The 20,474-nt window shown below is 41.1% G+C and overlaps 2 protein-coding genes across 2 annotated transcripts; both read right to left on the bottom strand.

The window, feature by feature from the left end:
- Positions 1–3,660: 3,660 nt before the first annotated feature.
- Positions 3,661–4,581, bottom strand: LOC140128626 (olfactory receptor 10C1-like). The gene has a single exon (XM_072150324.1). It carries the CDS (start codon positions 4,579–4,581, stop codon positions 3,661–3,663), a length of 921 nt encoding a protein of 306 aa, XP_072006425.1.
- An 11,025-nt stretch (positions 4,582–15,606) lies between these two features.
- LOC140128627 (olfactory receptor 5V1-like) lies at positions 15,607–16,524 on the bottom strand. The gene has a single exon (XM_072150325.1). It carries the CDS (start codon positions 16,522–16,524, stop codon positions 15,607–15,609), a length of 918 nt encoding a protein of 305 aa, XP_072006426.1.
- Between the last annotated feature and the right edge of the window lie 3,950 nt (positions 16,525–20,474).

Here is a 20,474-nt window from a genome sequence, read left to right on the forward strand (position 1 = left end):
AAATACTAGAAATATGGATTTTTTTCCTCCATTTGTGCTCTGTTTGGTTATGCTCTCAATTGATGTGGAAAAGGTTTAGGACCCGGTGGACTGTAGTTTTTTGGACATCTACCACCATTTTCTCAGTGGTAGACTGTCCCGTAATGCACCCTCATAACCTGTAGGGGATGACAAGCCTCTTTTCTCTTCCTCAGGGCTTTCGTCATAGCGAGAAAATAAGCTTTTAAAAATATTGAAATGCACTGGAGGCTCCTCCGATACCTAATTTATGCACGCCAGTTGTCAGTGCTCAGGCCAGAAATTCCAGCGAGCACACACTGAGAGTGTGATAAGAGATGGACACATCAAATTCACTCATACGTAAGGGGCCTTCCTGATGAAAATCTGATTTAATCCTGATTTTAATCCTGCATTGAAAGGTGGGACAACTAAAGGAATCTAAAATAGCAAACAATAAAGTGGACAGTAAGGCGCTCGCTTACCTCCCATGTAGATAGGTTCACACTTTATATATCCGTGGATGTCCGGACCATCCGACCAATTAGCAGATATCCAAAGAAGCAAAAAACAAAAAAGCATCCAGCATCCTTAACATCTTATATAATTGTTATTATTATTTTTTTTTTTTATTTTTTTTTAGAACATCAGAAAAATTATCGTTATATTTTGTACTAAATACTACAGCGCCATCACTGTTTCTACAAGTATTATCATCAAAAAGTAGAGACCTTGTGCATCTACGCTTTTTCAAAGCACTGATAAAACATGTGCCATAGAATTGCTGAACACATCAATTATATTATTAATAATAAACCACAAGCTCCGGGAGCTGCATCAGCCCACAGCATCTCACAGCACTAGAGGGATCATGAAGTGTCTGCTTAGAGAGGCCCCGCCCACACTCTTACACTATCTTACACTAACCAGCACTGAGTGATAGGAGCTATAACAGCAGTAAAACTGAGTAACATTGTAAATTAAGGGGGTACAAATTATCTTTATTGTGGAAACATCAGTAGGAGAATAAAATTTAAGAATTTTCTTCCGTGGGCAAACCCCAAGCTGTGTTCTTCATGATTTTGAGAACTTTTGATAAGGTCCCCCCTTTTCTTTCTCTTTTTGTGCCCAGATGTGATGATCTCACCTGATGTCTCTGTGTAAATCCAGGTGTTTCATGGCTTTTATTTGTGGGCAATTACATTCCAAGGATTTACTATATAATTGTATTCTGTTATTCTACACAAATGGACACTTATTCGTACTTGTTAATCTTATCCTGTATGTGATTCGCTTAATTTCTGGACATAAACATATGCGGGTAGAAAAGTCTGAGATTCTCTGCCTTAGGCTACATTCACACTGCTGTATGGGGGATGTATATAAGGCCGACGTATATACGGCCGATATACGTCCCCCATAGACGGCAATGGGCGCACGGCACCCTACGGGAGCGGTACAGTGCAGCACACATGCGGCATCGTTACCGCTCCGTACCCGGGAAAAAGATAAGACCTGTCCTATCTTTACCCGTAATATGGCGCCGTGTGCCATGTATCCCTATGGAGAGGGGCGGGGGTGAGCTGCGCTCACCTCCTCCTCCTCTCCCTGTGCACTGCCGTTGCCCGCTACAGTACGGTACGGGCGGGCAACGGCAGTGTGAATATAGCCTTAGAGTGTGTGCGTTCACACATTCAGTTTTTCAGATGCAATTTTTGGGGCAGAGGAGGGGGTGAATCATGATGGAATCCCTTTAGATCCCTCAAAAAATGTTATTAAATTATCTGAACCTATTTTGACATATAGGTTTTACTAAAAACATAATTGTAAAAATGATATCACTGGATACAGTTTAAAATGATCACCCTCTATATGATGCTACACCTCCCTATCTCTCCTCTCTAATCTAAGTTTCTCAACCCGTGCTCTTTGATCTGACAGTGATTTTATATTATTATCTTCCTTAAATCAAGCCTCTCACTCACGTCTCCAGGACTTCTCCCGAGTTGCACCAATTTTCTAGAATGCCCTTCCCCAGACTATCAAACTAATACTGAACCTCTAAAGTTTCATTCATGCCCTTACAACCCATCTCTTTAGGCAAGATTATACCACTCGCTAACTGCATGAAACTCTCTCTTTACTCGCCCGTCTTGTGTCCTCCTGTCTGTTATCCGACAAACACCAGATACCAGGCTTCTCTGTGGTCCTGCTGACCTCAGACTTTGTATAAGATGCGGCTGATGACGGGTTCAAGCAGCAGCATTTTTAGTTACATTTTTATTCTGTTTCTTTATAAAGAATGGCTGGACCATTATACAAGCTCTTACACCTCATGTGTTACTTTTACAGAGACATATAAGATCTGGACAATGCTCCATTTTCCTTTGGGCTTTGTCTTCATTCATCTGTGCATTCCAACTGAAACATCCCCTTTATTCTCTGGATAAATGCAATCATAAATCAAAATTTATGATTTGTTTTGTGTCTAAGTCTCTCTTAACTGATCTTGGCAAATTGGCTTGACTTGACTTTTACCAATCGCTAGTAACCTGCATGGAGAAATAGAATTCTGGGAGAACCAAACTCCCCATGGATGGTAAATGGGATCTAGATGAGGGTAGTATGATGGTAATAACCGGAGAAAGTTTGTAGCATTTTAAGTCATCAATAGTAGAACCACAAGTGTGGCAGCTGAGCTTTTTTTGCATCCACACTACATGTGCCGGACATGTACTGTATGTGTGATTAAGTACTATGGAATTTGATGACGCTATATAAATAAAGATTTTTATTAGAGATTGGCGAATTAGTTAAAATTCTATTCAACTCGGTTTGCCAAATTTTCCGAGAAAATTAGATTTAAACCGAATCAAGCCGAATCACGGCATGTGACGTAACATGGCCGTTTTGCTACTAAAGGGGGTTAAAAAATTATTATTATTATTTTTAATTCGAAATTTGTTCCCAACAATCACTGTAAACTTCGGGTTCGTGAGAAATCGAAGTTCTCCTGAAATTCTAAACAAATTTAGAATCGATTTGCATCTCTAATTATTATTATAATGATTTGGCAGTGCAATACTTTTTAAAAACCACCAATTCATCTTATATTATGGCCCACACTACAAAGTGTCATCTCAAGATACGGCAGGAGCATGTCATCAGTTGTTGCTTGTTGTCAACTCAGGCCGTTCAATGAAGCTCCGTGTAACATTGTCACTCCCCTAATATATTAAGCACACACTGTTTTTCACACTATGTAAATGTTTTTGGAAATATATAGTTTTTTCTACTTTTTAACACAATGAGGAAAGAAGCTATCATCCTGCCGTACATTACGCTGCCTATAGGAAAATGTATTTAGTGGAAGAGCTCTTTAGTATCGCAATTCTTTTAGACTCCATCTCATAGATTCTTAAATAAATTCTGCCTCTCCTGAGGTCCAGGTGCCACATGAAATATATATATATATATTCTATTTGTGATGTGACATTTCTGATTTCTGATCTTTTACTTTTCGTTTATTGGTCCGAGATCGAACATTGTGTATTGTGGGTTTTTTGCCCTTGGTTCTTTGTGTTTCTTATAATTAAAAAAACATAAATAAAGAGTTGGAAAAGAATAAACTATCTTTCTCCATTATAAGGTAACCCAAGCAAATTAGAAATAAAGTTTAAGTTTACCAAAAGCTGCTTTGATATCTTTGTTCCTCAGGCTATAAATAATTGGGTTCAGCAGAGGGGTCAAGACGGTATAAATCAGCGACAAGACCTTACTCAGGATAAGTAATTGTCCATTAGTTGGAAACACATAAACAATCATCAATGTCCCATAAAATATGGAGACGACGATGAGGTGGGAGCTACAGGTGGAGAAGGCTTTATGTCTCCCGGTATTGGACGGGATCTTCAGGATGGTGATGGCAATGTACACATAGGATGTTACTATTACTAGAAAAGGTCCCATAATAACATAGAATCCTGCTATAAAGAGCCATATATGAATCATCCTTGTATCAGAGCAGGAGAGCAGCACCAGTGGTGTAAAGTCACAGTAGAAATGGTCAATAACATGTGGACCACAGAAATAAAACTTATAGATACAAATAATATCCCCAAGAGTTACAATGAAACCTACAAACCAAATCACATTTGCCGATGTCACACAAAACTTATGAGTCATGATGGAGTTATATCGGAGGGGGTTACAGATGGCCACATACCGGTCATAGGACATCACCGATAGGAAAAGACATTCTGAGGACTCTGAGATGACAAAGATACAAAACTGGATGATACATTCGATGAGAGTGATAGAACTTCCCCCATACAGGACAGTGTGAAGAAGGACGGGGACAATGTCTGTGGTCAGCAGGAGGTCACACAATGACAGCTGTGTAATGAAGAAGTACATGGGGGACTGAAGGGTTTTACTCACTAGATACAAGACCATGATAAGAAGGTTTCCTGATATTGTCCCACAGAAGATAAGAACCAGGAGAGAGAAGAAGGGAAATGTGAAATATTGAAGATTAGGAAATCCGATGAGTATAACAGAAGTGATATTATTTGTCACTGACATCTACAAAGAAAAATAATATCAGCTCAAATAATGTTTTTTTTTTAATAATCCAGGCAATGATTTGTTTCTGTTCTTGAAATGTAATATCAAATAATTCATTTTAATATACATAGTAAATCATAAAAACATCGGTTAAACCACAAAAATCACAACTAGATCCAAACATCTCACTTCAGCTTTTGTCTCGGGTTCTTTCCACCTTTCTGCCTTTTAGGATAAAGAAATAAAAGGGGACATATATATACGGGAATGCACAAGAACTGCTGCGCGAATGCAGGATGACAGGGAGACGGCTACGAGCAAGAGTCAAGGCCTGGTGGACAGGAGGAGAGGTCTTGACATTGCGAAGGGCGGTTGGTTGACTGCATGTGCCGAGCACCATATGACCATGACTGGAAAAAGAATTTAACTTAGATAGTATTGGCCACATATAAAAGACAACACCAGAACTTGCAATAGACCATATAAGGTACATTTTGTAGATGATGACAGGTTCCCTTTAATTGTCCAGGTTACAGGTTAAAGTTGGAGACACACATGAATATTTTTTGAATAACAAACAAAAATGACTTTCATTCCTTTCAGTTTTTCCTGCTGTTGGTTTGGCTCAAAACCTGCAACAAAATCGAAACAAAAGCTTCAGATGTGTCTCCAGCCTAAACCTGCTAAATAAATGTGTTGCTCTTGTTATATGTTCTCTGTAACTTTCTGGCCTAAATAAAGCTATTTTATCTACAATGGTGACTGCCCTCGCTATTTGCCTCCCTATTTTTGGACAAATTATCCTGCTAAGCACCCTGATCCCCTGCACTTCCTTCATACCTCCAATGGCTGGTGAGCATTGCAACTAATAATTCTACAGCCATAACACCTGCCTCATCCACAATGACACCTGCCTCATCCACAATGACACCTGCCTCATCCACACTGACACATGCCTTATCCACGCTGACAGCTGATTCATCCACACTGACAACTGCCTCATCTACAATGATATCTGCCTCATCCACACTGACACCTGCCTCATCCACACTGACACCTACCTCATCCACACTGACACCTGCCTTATCCACGCTGACAGCTGATTCTTCCACACTGACAACTGCCTCACCTACAATGATATCTGCCTCATCCACAATGACACCTGCCTCATCCACACTGACACCTACCTCATCCACACTGACACCTGCCTTATCCACGCTGACAGCTGATTCATCCACACTGACAACTGCCTCATCTACAATAATATCTGCCTCATCCACAATGACACCTACCTCATCCACACTGACACCTGCCTTATCCACGCTGACAGCTGATTCATCCACACTGACAACTGCCTCATCTACAATAATATCTGCCTCATCCACACTGACACCTGTCTCATCCACAATGACACCTGCCTCATCCACTATGACACCTGCTTAATCCACTATAACACCTGCCTTATCCACAATGACACTTACCTCATCCACAATGACACCCCCTCATCCACAGTGACACCTGCCTCATCCACAGTGACAACTGCTTCATCCACAACCACATCTGCCTCATCCACAATCATATTTGCCTCATCTGCCTCATCCACAGTGACACCTGCCTCGTCCACAGTGACACCTGCCTTATCCACAATGATACCTGCCTCATCCACAATGACACCTGTCTCGTCCAAAGTGACACCTGCCTTATCCACAATGATACCTGCCTCATCCACAATGACACCTGTCTCATCCACAGTGACACCTGCCTCATCCACAATGATACCTGCCTCATCCACAGTGACACCTGCCTTATCCACAATGATACCTGCCTCATCCACAATGACACCTGTCTCATCCACAGTGACACCTGCCTTATCCACAATGATACCTGCCTCATCCACAGTGACATCTGCCTCATACACAATGACATCTGCCTCATCCACAGTAAATCCTTCCTCATACACAGTAACATTTTCCTTATCCACAGTTACACCTGCCTCATCCCCAGTGATACCTGCCCCATCCACACTGACCTTCCATGCCCTGGTCCTCACCTCATCTCTGTTGTGTTCAGCATCCATTGGTCCAGATAATATTATATTAAAAAGGTCTATCTGCTGTTATGTAACAGACATCAGGCATCCCCATCACAGAGTCCGGCTGCCCTATCATAGGAGTCATTAAACAGACATTTTATACATTTCTAGGTAGAGGCTCAATATCCAGGGATTTCTCCCCAAGGCTCCCCTGTGTACACCCAGAACACTAACAACCAACAACTAACAATCTAATTATCCGTATAAGACTAATCTATGTGGAATATGTGTAGCTCCTTCAAAGTAGCAAAAAAGTATAAAAAACCTCGATGTCAAAAAAGTTCATGAAAGTTTTTATTTTCCAAAAAAAGTTCATGGTGAAGCGCAGTTTTATTTATGGTGATCCCCCAATAACCATCCTGGGTGAGCATTTAAGTATAATCCCTCCTTTATGTACACTTGTGACTGACACCCCTACCAGAACTCCTCTGAGTGTGACCCCACTTTTGCTCTACCTACCTGCACATGGCCTTCACTCACTATGGGTGTTCACTGACCCAGCTATGTCCCTTGACCTTACACCGTTCAGTAACTAGTAAATCCTTGAATGGGAACTTCTCCCATGTTTAAGAGGGTCATGGGGGTGAATTGTTTGTCAGGCCTCCTGCATATGAATGTTGTGTGCTCTCAGGACACAAACAATGGTCCTGTAGATGGGTGTTTGAAGCTCAGACACCAATGACCTGACAAAGCAATGAACTTTGGCAGGAATAGGACCTGCTTTATAACATATTCTTGTTAAGCTCCTCCCCTAAAAACAGGAGTGAACATTGTCAGCAGCCAGTGATTTGCTGCTACCAATGTTAATAATTATTATTTATATAGCGCCATCATATTCCGTAGCCCGTTACAAATCAAATGTTCAGGGTATTTCCACTTTGACGTAAATTTTTCTTATATGGACAGTTACATCACATGAGAAAACTCCCAGAGTCTCCATGTAACCTCCATGGCAGTCTCTTCCTTTGTTCGCAGAATGTGGCTAAAGATGCATTAAAATTCTTGGTGTTTTTGTTATAATTTTCATACTATGAGCTGTGCTTTATGTTGCTTTCTTTAAGACGTCACACTACAACAACAGTCGACCTGTTGCTATGGACAGGCATCTGCTCTAGTCAGCTGGGGCTGAGCCTCTCTGGCCACCTACAAAGATCTTGTTCACGCCTTGTTGTTTTCTGCTGGTTATATTTCCCGGCTACCTCCATATTATTTTCACTTGCTATTCTTCTGAATTTCTGATTATCCTATCTTGCCTTACATTTTTTGACTATCCCTTTGTATTCCGATTTTGTGCTGCATTTGCTATCTTTGCGGTGACCAGGACCTCTGACCTCTCTTGTGCTATTTGTTCGTAAGTCTTGTTTCATATCCTCACTTTGGCGTAGGAAGGGAATGGTAACAAGTTACTGGCCTCTGGATTGGGAGGACCCAGTAAGGAGGCAGGTGACAGTTTGGAGGACTCAGATCAGGGCTCACTGGGGCAGATTTACTTACCCGGTCCTGTCGCAATCCTGAGGCGCATAGTCCGCTGAGGATTGTGGTCCGGCGCGATTCATGAAGATCGTACGCCCGAGTTCTTGCATCCGTTGCTTCTGCCCTGAGGTCCGCCGCTGCTTTTTCCTGGTGCATGATCTTGATCTTGCGACACAATCACATTTTTAAATTCCGCGGTTTGTCCGAATCTGTCGTGTGCAAGCCGGCGTCGATGCAGCAACATCCGATCATGTGCACCAAAATCCTGGGGCAATTCGGCGCAAAACGGAAATCGTCGGGAAACCCGACGAAAATGCGTCCGACGGACCCTTAGTAAATGAACCCCACTGTCTTGTTTGTCACCCCTGAATCCAGCCCTTCATTACAGTACAATTATATTATTTGTTGCTGCATATAAAAAGGTACATTAGAGACTGTTTAATAAATGTTATTATTGAAATTTTATTTTTTTGTTTACTTTTACCACTAGTTTTTTCATGGGACTGGAACAAGCGATCATCTGATTACTTGATTACACTCATACACTGCAATCCAAGATGTTATTTCATTTAAAATCCCATTAATTATTAAGTACATGCAATATTTTGTTTACTGTAAAATCATCTTTATTAATATTTTCTTAATAAAAAAATACAATAAACATCCAACTTCAAATCGATAAAATTTATTTCATTGAGATTACTATCCCATATATACCACAATTTATAACACAGAAGGGAGGTGAGGGCGGCACAGCAAAGCAAACGGATTAAAATCCAGGTGGGTGCAAGCTCCAAGAGCCCGACTCAAGGCTCCAGAACATCCAAATGAAGACAGCGGGAGAGCAGCACTCCGTGGTGGTTAATGTTTATTCAAACACCAGTGGTAACAAGGCACAACGTTTCGGCTAACTCCATGTAGCCATTTTCAAGCAATGAGAAAGTGATACAGGGCGGGTTTATATCCCCCGCAGGATGTGACATCATCAATAATAAAAGCAATTAACATAGTGATATATTATGAATAACATACATTAGTTATACATCAGTGTCATATCGTGGAATAAAACAGTATGTGTGGTATTCAAAGGAGAGAAATCTACCATAACACGCCAATAAAAATATGTTGTAAGCACATGTCCCAAGGTTGCTAAGCAACCGCGCCAAACACTCAAGAAGGTTATCGCTGGCAATGATACAGCAGGTCCCCTTAATAGGAAGGTGGCTTTACTTGTCCGCATGAGGGGCACTTACCCGATTCTGCGCCAAAGCGAACACAGTGACCCGATCGCCGGTGGGGGTCCGGACAGCGGGACCTTAGTGCCCAAATTGCGGCGCATGACAGGTCATGTGCCCCAGCGGATCTCGCGAGATTACGGAGCGGCCATCTTTGTTTTGGGAAACCTGGTCAAAGCCAATATCATCAAGGGGTACAGTAAGGTAAGTGTCAAAAACGTGTGTCTCGGCAAAATATCAGCCACATCGGGATGAGCTGTATCTCCTAGACCGCTAAGGTCATGGTATCGACACTGCTCCACACTTCAATGTCGAGCATATTGTGTTGGAACCCAGATGGAGTCTCGTCACCCTCTTCGGACTGTTTGTACTGCCACTGCACAAGACACTACCAATTAAGTGTATCCCCAAGACACTATCATATAAGTGTGAGGCGTAACAAAGAATTTTTTGGACATGGCTAGATATAGAAGAAAATTATTTTATAGAAAAACTCCAGAAGATGAAGAATACAGGCGTATTGATGGTGATTATTTCTCCATAGACAGTGCAAATCGTGATCTAAAAGAACAAGGATAATATCAATTAGTTTTGTATATAGTAAATTGGAACAACCCAACAGTGATAGAAGTATAATGCATATATTTAGGCAGGAAAAACAAGGCATACTCAGTTCAAAAGATTCACATTAAATTCAACGTTTAGACCATATGGTTGTAGTGAGTTCAGTTTGTGGATCCACTCAATCTCACGTTGTTTCAACAACTTTTGTCGATCACCCCCTCTACGAAGAGGAGGGATGTGATCAAGGATGCAAAATTTTAATTGAGATATCTTATGACCCGTTTCGGAGAAATGTCGTGGGACCGGTAGGTCCAGCTTGGAGGTATTGATGGATGATCGATGATTGTGTAGTCTTAACCGACATTCGGTGGTGGTCTCCCCTACGTATAATTTCGGGCAAGGGCAGGTCAATACATATATAACGTGGTCCGATCTGCATGTAAGGTGATGTCTGATGCGATATGACCTATTTGTTATAGGGTTTGTAAATGTTTCACCCTTGATCATGTGGCTGCAATTTTCGCAGTTCCTGCACGGATAACATCCTAGTTTCAATGACAAGGCTGGATTAGGCTTACGCAATAAAGAACCAATATCGCTTTTTACCAACTTATCTCTTAAATTTTTAGACCTGTTATAAGAGAACAGTGGAGGCGTTTTGAATTCCTCAATCGTGTGGTGGTAATGTGTGAGGATCGGCCAATGTTTGCGTACAATAGAGGCGAGTGCATTACTGTGTGCACCAAAAGTGGTCAGAAACGGTATCCTCTTCAGTGTGGTTTGTCCCTTGTCTGTGGGGGTAAGTAAAGTCTGTTTATCTAGACTCTTAACTTTCTCCCTATGGTTCGAAATCAAGCGTTTAGGGTACCCTCTGGAAATAAATTTGTTGGACATCTCATTGAGTCTCGTGTCAATATGTGAGGGATCATCCACAATTCTACGAACCCTAATCATTTGACTAAGGGGTAAAGAGTCACGAGTTTTCTTTGGGTGTGCACTATCGTAATGGAGAAGATTGTTCCGATCAGTGGTTTTAATGTATAAGTCAGTGTTCAGTCTGTTCTCATTAATGTAAACGTTAGTGTCCAAAAATTGAATGTTCGTCTGGGAAAATGTTATGGTAAATTTAATGTCAGGATCCATAGAGTTTAGTGTGTCACAAAATAAGTTAAGCATCTCTGCACTGTCGGTCCATACCAGGAAGATGTCGTCAATATACCGCCACCATCTGAGTACATGAACAAAGAATGGTGACGAATATATTGACGACTCCTCCATGTCTGCCATGAACATATTGGCATATGTGGGGGCCATATTGGCCCCCATTGCCGTCCCACGTAGCTGCAAGTAGTACTCATCACCGAAGAGAAAATAATTGCATGTTAGTATAATTTCAAGTAAACCCAAATTGAATTCTTGACCCTCCGGGGAGATTGAAGTGGTTTCCAGGGCCCTTCTGATGCAAGAGAGACCTCTCTCATGATTAATGCTCGTGTAGAGACTTGTAACATCAAGTGATGCTAGAATGGCATTGGGGGGGATTTCTATGTCATGAATTTTATTGAGGAAATCAGATGTGTCCTTGATATATGATTTGGCAGATGTGGCAAATCCACACAAGATTTTATCTATATATATAGCTGCAGAGGACAGTATTGAGTTCCTCCCAGACACAATTGGTCTGCCTGGGGGATGTGTCAAATTTTTATGTATTTTAGGCAGACAGTAAAGAACCGGAGTAACCGGTTTCTGCGGAATCAAAAATTTATGCGTGGCCTTGTCAATTATGTCTAGAGCAAAAGCATTGTCTACCAAAATCTTTAATCTCCTCAAGATCCAAGGAAGAGGATTTTCAGATAATCTATGGTATACCGCTGTGTCCGTGAGTTGACTGCGGATCTCTTCAAGGTATTGTACCTGATCCATGACAACAATGGCACCGCCTTTGTCGGCAGGTTTTACCACTATTCTGTCGTCATGGATCAGTTCAATAAGTGCCTGTCTACACGGGCGGGAGAGGTTATCGCGAACCCTGGGATGATTCAATTGTTCCCAATTGGTGTGTAATAAATTTACATCTTGTTTTATGGCAGCCATAAAAGTTTCTATTGCACAGGAGTTGACAAAAGGCATGAAATCACTTCTATTAAACAGACCCAGATTTTTTAAACAAAATTCCGGTACATTAACATAACTGGAAGGCAAAGGTTCGGGTTGTTGAGAAAACCAAACTTTAAGTTTGATTGACCTAAAGAATCGGGCTAGTTCAGCCTCAACTTTTAGCCAATCCACCCGCTCAGTGGGGCAGAAGGATAGCCCCTTGCTTAACAGCTGTATTTGTACATCAGATAAAGGGATGGAAGATATATTTACCACCAAGTTATTAGTTGAAGAATTCACTTCTTCTGGGTCAGTGTCTTTGGGATCCTGCCACTCCTGGTCAAAGGACTGTTCACCAATGGGGAATTTCCTGTGGCGCCTGCCTCCACGTCGGGTGTTTCTCCGCCTCCTCCTTTCAGGTGAGACTCTCCCACCTCTAAAAAAGTCGGGCCCTGGGTTGAACCTGTGTTTTTGGAATGGACTTGTGGGTTTACTCTTGATCCTTTTCTGGAGATTCTAGGGTTTACCACAATTTATAAATAACCCAATGCACTACCCTCCCGCTTCCAACCCCAGCCCTAGAGAGACGATAGAAAGACAAAATCAAGGAGAAGAAGGAGTGAAAAAAAGAAGAAAAAGAGAAAAAAGGAACAAAATAAATAGAACGACACTAAGTCATACTTTTTGGTCTACTATTTACCTACTTACCACACCCTTATCATAAGGGAGGGCCAGTGATCCAAAATTGTACAATTTCAAGTACCGTATATACTAGTGTATAAGCCGAGTTTTTCAGCACAAAAAATGTGCTGAAAAACGTCCCCTCGGATTATACACGAGTCATACAGTCAACACAAGTCATAAAAAATATTTAAAAAATAATAAACTTATATACTCACCCTCCGGTGGCCCCGACGTGCAGCGCTGCTCCCCCGATGTCCGCGCGGGTCCTCTTTTGGCTTCTGCAGCCGTCTTCTGTCTTCTCTAATCTTCATGCTGGGCGTCATACTAAGCGCCGCCCGGGGGAGAACAATGGCGGCGCCCAGCACGAAGTTAGAGAAGAAAGAAGACGGGCGCGGAAGCCAGAAGAGGATCCGTGCGGACATCGGGGGAGCAGCGCTGCAGGTCGGGGCCACCGGAGGATGAGTATATAAGTTTATTATTTTTTTTAATGCTGGGCAGGCTGTATACTACTGGGGGCAGGGCTGTATACTACTGGGAGCAGAGCTGTATACTACTGGGGGCAGAGCTGTATACTACTCGGGGCAGTACTGTATACTACTGGGGGCTGGGCTGTTCTGTATACTACTGGGGACTGGCTGTATACTACTGGGGGCAGTGCTGTACACTACTGGGGACAAGCTGTATACTACTGGGGGCAAGCTGTATATTACTGGGGGCAGGCTGTATATTACTGGGGACTGGCTGTATACTACTGGGGGCAAGCTGTATACTACTGGGGGCAAGCTGTATACTACTGGGGGTAGGCTGTATACTACTGGGGGCAGGATGTATACTACTGGGGGCTTGCTGGCTACATACTGGGGGGGTCTGTGACCAAGGTATATATGATTAATATGATTATACAACCCACCAGGGACAATACTTACTGCTGTCCACAGTGTGCATGGTCAAAACTGCTGGAAGACTCATTTTAAAAGCAATAACATTTCATTTTGTAGCCAACACCATATTCTACATATACCTCATTTCATTACACAAATCCATTTTTGTATCAGGGACATGATGTGCTCATACTAGTCTACATACTTGCTTTTTGTGACTGTATCAATTTGCAAAGAAAATTGGCTTAACATTTGGAGCATTAACTTCTTAGCTGCCATTTCTGTTGGCAAATATTATTGTTGCTACGGTCAATAATTAATTTAATTCAGGTAGGTGGGTAGGTATCCTATGGTTACTTCAGCCTGTGACATCACCGACATCAATCACTGTCATGACATGGTCACTAATCTGATATTGGTAGTGGAGAGATTTCTCCCTTTGTTGGGTACATTTTGGGAACCCACCATACAATACATAGAATAATGAATGAGTAAAAGGTTATCCAGAATTCTTGTCCTATCCCCAGTGTGTTCAATGAGGTCTTCCAACCAATTCCAATTGCTCCAGATGTACAACTTGCATTCTGGAGGAACTAATAGTCTTCCCAAATCCTACTATCTAATATTTTAACATTTTGGAGAACAATACATTAATATTACGTTCTAATTTTTTTCTAGAATTACTGACTACCACGAAACAGGAAAGTTTGGTCTGAAAATCTTATAAAGTACTGTACACAATGGGGCACATTTATTCACCGGAGGAGTTCCCGAAAGTGCATTGTCCGACGATCATGCATTGTGCCGCGATTCAAGAAGATTGTGTGCCCGATATCCTGCATGTGTCACTTCCCCCCTCAGGTCCACCGGAGTTCACCTTCTTCTTCCCATGTATGTAAGTGCATGTCTTGCGACATTATTTTTAAGTTAAATCCTATGGTTTGTCTGAATCCGTCGGATCTTCCGATTGTCCGTCCCCCGATTTGTGTTGCATGAAAGCTAAAATCCAATTGTGTGCAACACAGTTTCCTGCTAAATACCTGTCACAGCGGCGCGATCCCTGTAATCGTCGGAAAACCTGGCGTAAATGCGATCCGCAAACCTTTAGTAAGTAAGCCTCAATGTTGTTTTAATCTGTGGAATGAATTTGGGGGTTGTTGACTCCTTTTTAATTCCCACAACCACTGACCATGTCCCTATCTATCACTTTGGTAATTCACTACTGTCTTGTGACCCATGTGAATCAGCCACAACCAAATAAGGATTATGCCTGAGCTAGTACCTGGTGATTCCCAATAGTAAAGATGATGATTGGCTGAAAAACAAAAACATTGGGGCACATTTACTTACAAAGTCGCACAGTTCACAAAGAGTGCTATTTCCATGTATAACGCTGCGTGTGGCGATTCACTAAGATTGTGCGACAGAAATCATGTGTCGCTTCTCCACACTGGCCCGACAGAGTTCACATCTTTTTTTGTGGAGCTTCTTTAACATAGAGCGTGCGACACAATTTGAAAGTTATATCCCGCGCTCAGTCCGAATCAGTCAGACCAACCGATGGCACGCCCCTTAATATGTGTCACACGGAAGCAGCAAAGCTGCGGCACAAAAGGGTTACGTGCAACACAAAGATGGTGCAGACACTTCTTAAATACTTGTGCAAGACATTTTATCCTAGAAGAAGGTGCACAATCCGACAAAAGTGCGGCACAAAGCCCTGGAAGACTGGAAACTGTGCTACAGCGGTATCGGGGCCGTCTTACCCTTTTTTCTTTTTCTTTTCATTCCTCTGTGTCGTCTTGCTCCTTCTTTTCCCACCCCTTACGTAAGGGTTAGAGGGGAGGGGAGTGGTAGGGGGAGGGCTAAGGGTATTATATGCTTTATATATTGGGATGTATTCAAGTATTTAAGTTACAAATATATTTATTCTTCTGTAAGAAATTTGTATTGCTTTTTGTATATTATATGTTTGTAAATTTGTCTCAATTAAATTAATTTTTTTGGGACCAAATCAGAAAACAAGTTTAAGTTTGAGTAGAGCTTCTTTAAAGTCTTTGTTCCTCAGGGTGTATATGATCGGGTTTAGTAAAGGAATCAGCACAGTATAAATCAGAGACAAGAACTTATTTAAGATGAGTGATTGGCCTTTTGTTGGAAACATATAAGCAATGATTAATGCCCCATAGAACAAGGAGACCACAGTGAGGTGGGAGCTACAGGTGGAGAAGGCTTTATGTCTCCCGGTAGTGGATGGGATCTTCAAGATGGTGAAGGCAATGTACACATAGGACATTGTTATGACTATAAATGGTGACATAAGAACCAAACTTCCTGTTATAAGAATCTGTTTGTGAATCATGACTGTGTCGGAGCAGGAGAGCTGCATTATGGGTTCTAAGTCACAGTAGAAATGGCCAATGACGTGTGGCCCACAGAAATGTAGAAAACATATAGAAATGACATAAAGCAACATCACCATGGAACCTGTTAACCAAATTAGACTGACAGATGTCACACAAAATGTATGACTCATGATGGAGTTGTATCGGAGGGGGTTACAGATGGCCACATACCGGTCATAGGACATCACCGACAGGAGAAGACATTCCGAAGACTCAGAGGCAGCAAATATAGAAAACTGGGTGATGCATTCGATGAGAGTGATAGTACTTCCTCCATACAGGACAGTGTGAAGAAGGACGGGGACAATGTCTGTGGTCAGCAGGAGGTCACACAATGACAGCTGTGTAATGAAGAAGTACATGGGGGACTGAAGGGTTTTACTCACTAGATACAAGACCATGATAAGAAGGTTTCCTGATATTGTCCCACAGTATAAAAGGACCAGGAGGAAGAAGAAGGGAAATGTGAGGTTCTGAAGATTAGGAAACCCCAGGAGGAAGATGGAGGTGATATTATTTTTAGCCATTTGGGGCAAATATTTAATAAAATGAATTATGTAAAATTTGCTTAACAGTCACTGATTAACCATCACCAGATTAACATTTTGCATATCATCTCGATAAGGGAAGACTTATTTCAGTCCATATTTCTACAAACCTTCTACAAAAATATTGTTCCTAGTTAATAGACTTTTGATCATAAAAAGTCTTCCTTCTCCCCAGACATTGGTTGCATCCACTCAGTTTCCTTTGTTAATCTTACAGGTGCAATTGTTCTGGTTGGAAACGTCCATTTTTTTCTTATTAGCCACCAAAAATGGAAAATCTGTGGGATAAAAGATGAAAATTTGTTACCAGTAGAGAGTTTATTTAAAGAATCTCCTTATTCTCTTATCTCCTTTTCTTCAAGTCTTTCATTTTCACCGGGATCTCTCCCCAAAACTTGTAACTTTTATCTTACCTGTTTCCTGTATTGCTATAAGGAAATATCTGAACACCATATTGAATATTTGTAACCACTTTGTGTAACCACACGCAGCCCCCCCCCCTTTCTTGATGTGCTTTTCTGCTTGGGCAGTATACTGGAACACACTATCCAATTTTCTCTATTATTTTGCAAACTGAAAAGGCTGAGCTATTTACATAATAGTATGGAATCAGTATAAAAAGGGATTCTTTTTCGTTTTCTATCCAAAATGTCATAAATATCGATGTGCAAAGTCAAAGTTTGTGCCCGTACTAAAAACGGCAGGATGAGCAACCACAACTGAGCTGAATCATAGGTTGCTGTTTGGGCTTCGGGTTCATGTTTTCGGAAGAGGCAGAAAGCTAGTTAATTGACTGCTAATTTACAGTTCAAGCAAACACAGCAATATTTTATAGGAGCAGTTATAGTATTATTTGCATTTCTAGCATCATACAGTGTTGAATAAAATGACCAGTCTCAGAACTTTTTGCATCAGTGTAACCTTACAGTACTAGTTTCGGTAATATTTGCTATTGTTACCTTACACTACCAGTTATAGAAGTATTTGTGTCAATGTTATCTTACATTTCTAATCTTAGAACTATTTTCATCAGTGTTATGAACACACTACCAGTTTTACAATAAATTGTGTCAGTGCTTTCTCACACTACCTTTCTTAGAATTATTTGCATCAGCTTATACTAGCTTAGACTTGCAGTTATAGAAGAATTTGTGTCAATGTTATCTTACTCTTCTAATCTTAGAACTATTGGCATCAGTACTACCTTACTCTACCAGTTATAGAAGAATTTGTGTCAATGTTATCTTACTCTTCTAATCTTAGAACTATTTGCATCAGTACTACCTTACACTACCAGTCTTAGAGGTATTTGCATCAGTACTACCTCACACTACCAGTCTTAGAGGTATTTGTGTCAGTGTTATCTCACACTTACAATCTTTGAACTATTTGCGTCAATGTTATTTTACACCGCCAGAACTGAATTTTTTAACTATGTTTAGAAGAAATAGACGAGCACAAATTTCAACTAACCTGCACATCAACATGATTTTAAAAACTGCTGATTTTTTTTTTGGTCATCATGGTTGGTTGTTAGAAACTTGACCAGTTTGACCTTTTTGTCTATGTAACAATGAGGTTTCCTTTTCTTATGAAGATGTGACCTTACACAATTTTATCACCTGGGTACTGATTCTATGAAATCTATTACATTGAAGAAAACATTTTGTAATTTAAAAGTCTAAAAAAAATACAGTAATCTTCAAGAGCTGGCAGGTGGAAGGAAATTCGTCAATGGCAAAATAATAAAATAATTGGAAGTGTTCACAATTTTATATAAATAAATGCATACATTATAAATTAAAAAATTTGAATAACTTGAACCACAGAAAAATCTGATTCAAATCAATATTAGGTTGTGACCTTCCTTTGGATGTGATGATTTATCATCTTCGGAGCCCTGGTCTCAGCATCATCCAGTCTGTCTGGGATTAAATGAATTGAAAGAAGGATAGGAGCCTATCTATATCCACAGAAGATCTAAGGGTAGTTCTCCAAAGTGTCTCCAAAAACCTCTGCCTTTTAAAAGTTGTGCAGATGTGTATCTAAAAGACTTCATGGGAAGTCACACCAAGGGGAAGATTTCTCAAGCTCCATCACTCCATGTTCCAGCGATTGATGTTGACCCTGTCCATCGTACCACACAAGATATATCAAGGGGCTCCAGCCATTCTATATATTAGGGGAGACGGGTGCACTGTCTGGTGCAGTATTCTTAAATCTGCAATGGACTTTGTTTGCTCTTTTGTTTATTCACTTATGTGTTTTGAGCAAAATAAACTATAAACTAAACTCACTAGTGCATGGGGTATCATGGCCCCCGGTCATGGTGCGGTGAGCACCAGGTGGTTGATCGAGCCAGGACATGTCCTATATTTTGCCATAATACAGCGCTGGCCACTCGACTTTCAATGGAGTGGGGAGGGGCGAGGAGCGCTCGCCCCTCCTCCCCCCTGCATCCAAGCGAGTATACATTAGTGTGCATGAGGCCTAAGAATTCTTATTGCACAACATTGTATTCACTTTTGTCTGAAACTTTTCCACAAAACTGCAAATTGCGCAAAAACAAGCGGAACCAGTGGTACTGCCCAAACCAAATGACTTACTGTACAACTGCAACTGAATTCTCTGTTAAGATACCTTCGCCATGAAAGCTCACTGCAGCTTTATCTCTGTAGGGTAGGAGGTCTGTATGAATGGTTAACAGTTCCTTTACCTGAGAAAATTAGATTTTTCACAGCATAAGAAAAGCAAGGAAAGGGCCCAAGAATAGAAGAGCGATTATTTTAACACATCAATATAAGGTCCTTTTATACTTTCATTCATCGGAGATCCAGAGCAGAGGGATCTCCAGCCACCTCCCCGGTGCACCCCTGATTTATGTCACTGAGAGATAATTACCTCATCTGAGATGTAATCTACAAGGATTCTCACATAACTAAATATGAAAACATTTCTAATATCCAAAAATATTCTTCATATCAGAAGGGAAATGAAAAATAGCAATTTTTATACAATTCACTGACCACAAAGCTGCTGTGTACATTATAAAGAGTTTGTGAAAAATGTTTGTGTCACCCTGAGAAATGCATCGGGTCAGATTTCACAGGGTGATAAAATGTAGAGGTACGTAAAAATCACAGCTTCCCGGATCTCATCAGCAGCACAATATGGCTTGTTACCTAAATCTTTCCAGTAAAAAGAAAACTAGCAGAGGGAGAAATAAGAGAGTTCAATAAATTTGCCAGAGGACAGTAAACAAGAAGAGATGAGGGCGGCACAGTGAAACAACCGGATTGAGATCCAATGTGGGTGCAAGCTCAATGGGCCCGACTCAAGACGCCAGGGTGATCCAAAAAAACACAGCAGGAGAGCAGCACTCCGTTATGTTCAATATTTATTTATGCATTCACAAGTGGCAATACAGTGCAACGTTTCGGCTAGCTCCATGTAGCCATTTTCAAGCAGTGTGAGTAGTGATACAAGGCGGGTTTATATCCCCCGCAGGATGTGACATCATCAGCAGCAGTGTAAACAAACAATCAGTAGAATGATACAATTCACCGGTGTATAATACATATAATAATTACGTATCAATGATATATAAGGATACGGAGCAATATATGTGACACAATAATTGAATATTAAGAGAAAATTCACCGTATTACGCCCATATGTAAATGATTGTAACAAAAGCACATGTCAGGTGGTTGCATAGCAACCACGCCAAACGCAATAGTATTATAAACACGGCGAAGAATCGTCAGGTCTCCTCCATTTTCAGGGGCCATGTTTGTCCACATCAGTGGCACTCACCTGATTCAGCGCCATTAGTTAGTAGTAGCCTTATCGTTGTTTGAGCTCCAAGCCGCGGGACTATGTGGATCTGATGACGGTGCTTGTCAGGTCATGTGCCACTACGGATCTCG

The sequence above is a fragment of the Engystomops pustulosus genome, chromosome 4 (genome assembly GCF_040894005.1).
Source record: "Engystomops pustulosus chromosome 4, aEngPut4.maternal, whole genome shotgun sequence".
Taxonomy (NCBI): Eukaryota; Metazoa; Chordata; class Amphibia; order Anura; family Leptodactylidae; genus Engystomops; species Engystomops pustulosus.

Excerpts from the sequence above, each read along its gene's own strand:
- LOC140128626 (XM_072150324.1), bottom strand. The coding sequence starts at position 4,581 with ATGTCAGTGACAAATAATATCACTTCTGTTATACTCATCGGATTTCCT.
- LOC140128627 (XM_072150325.1), bottom strand. The coding sequence starts at position 16,524 with ATGGCTAAAAATAATATCACCTCCATCTTCCTCCTGGGGTTTCCTAAT.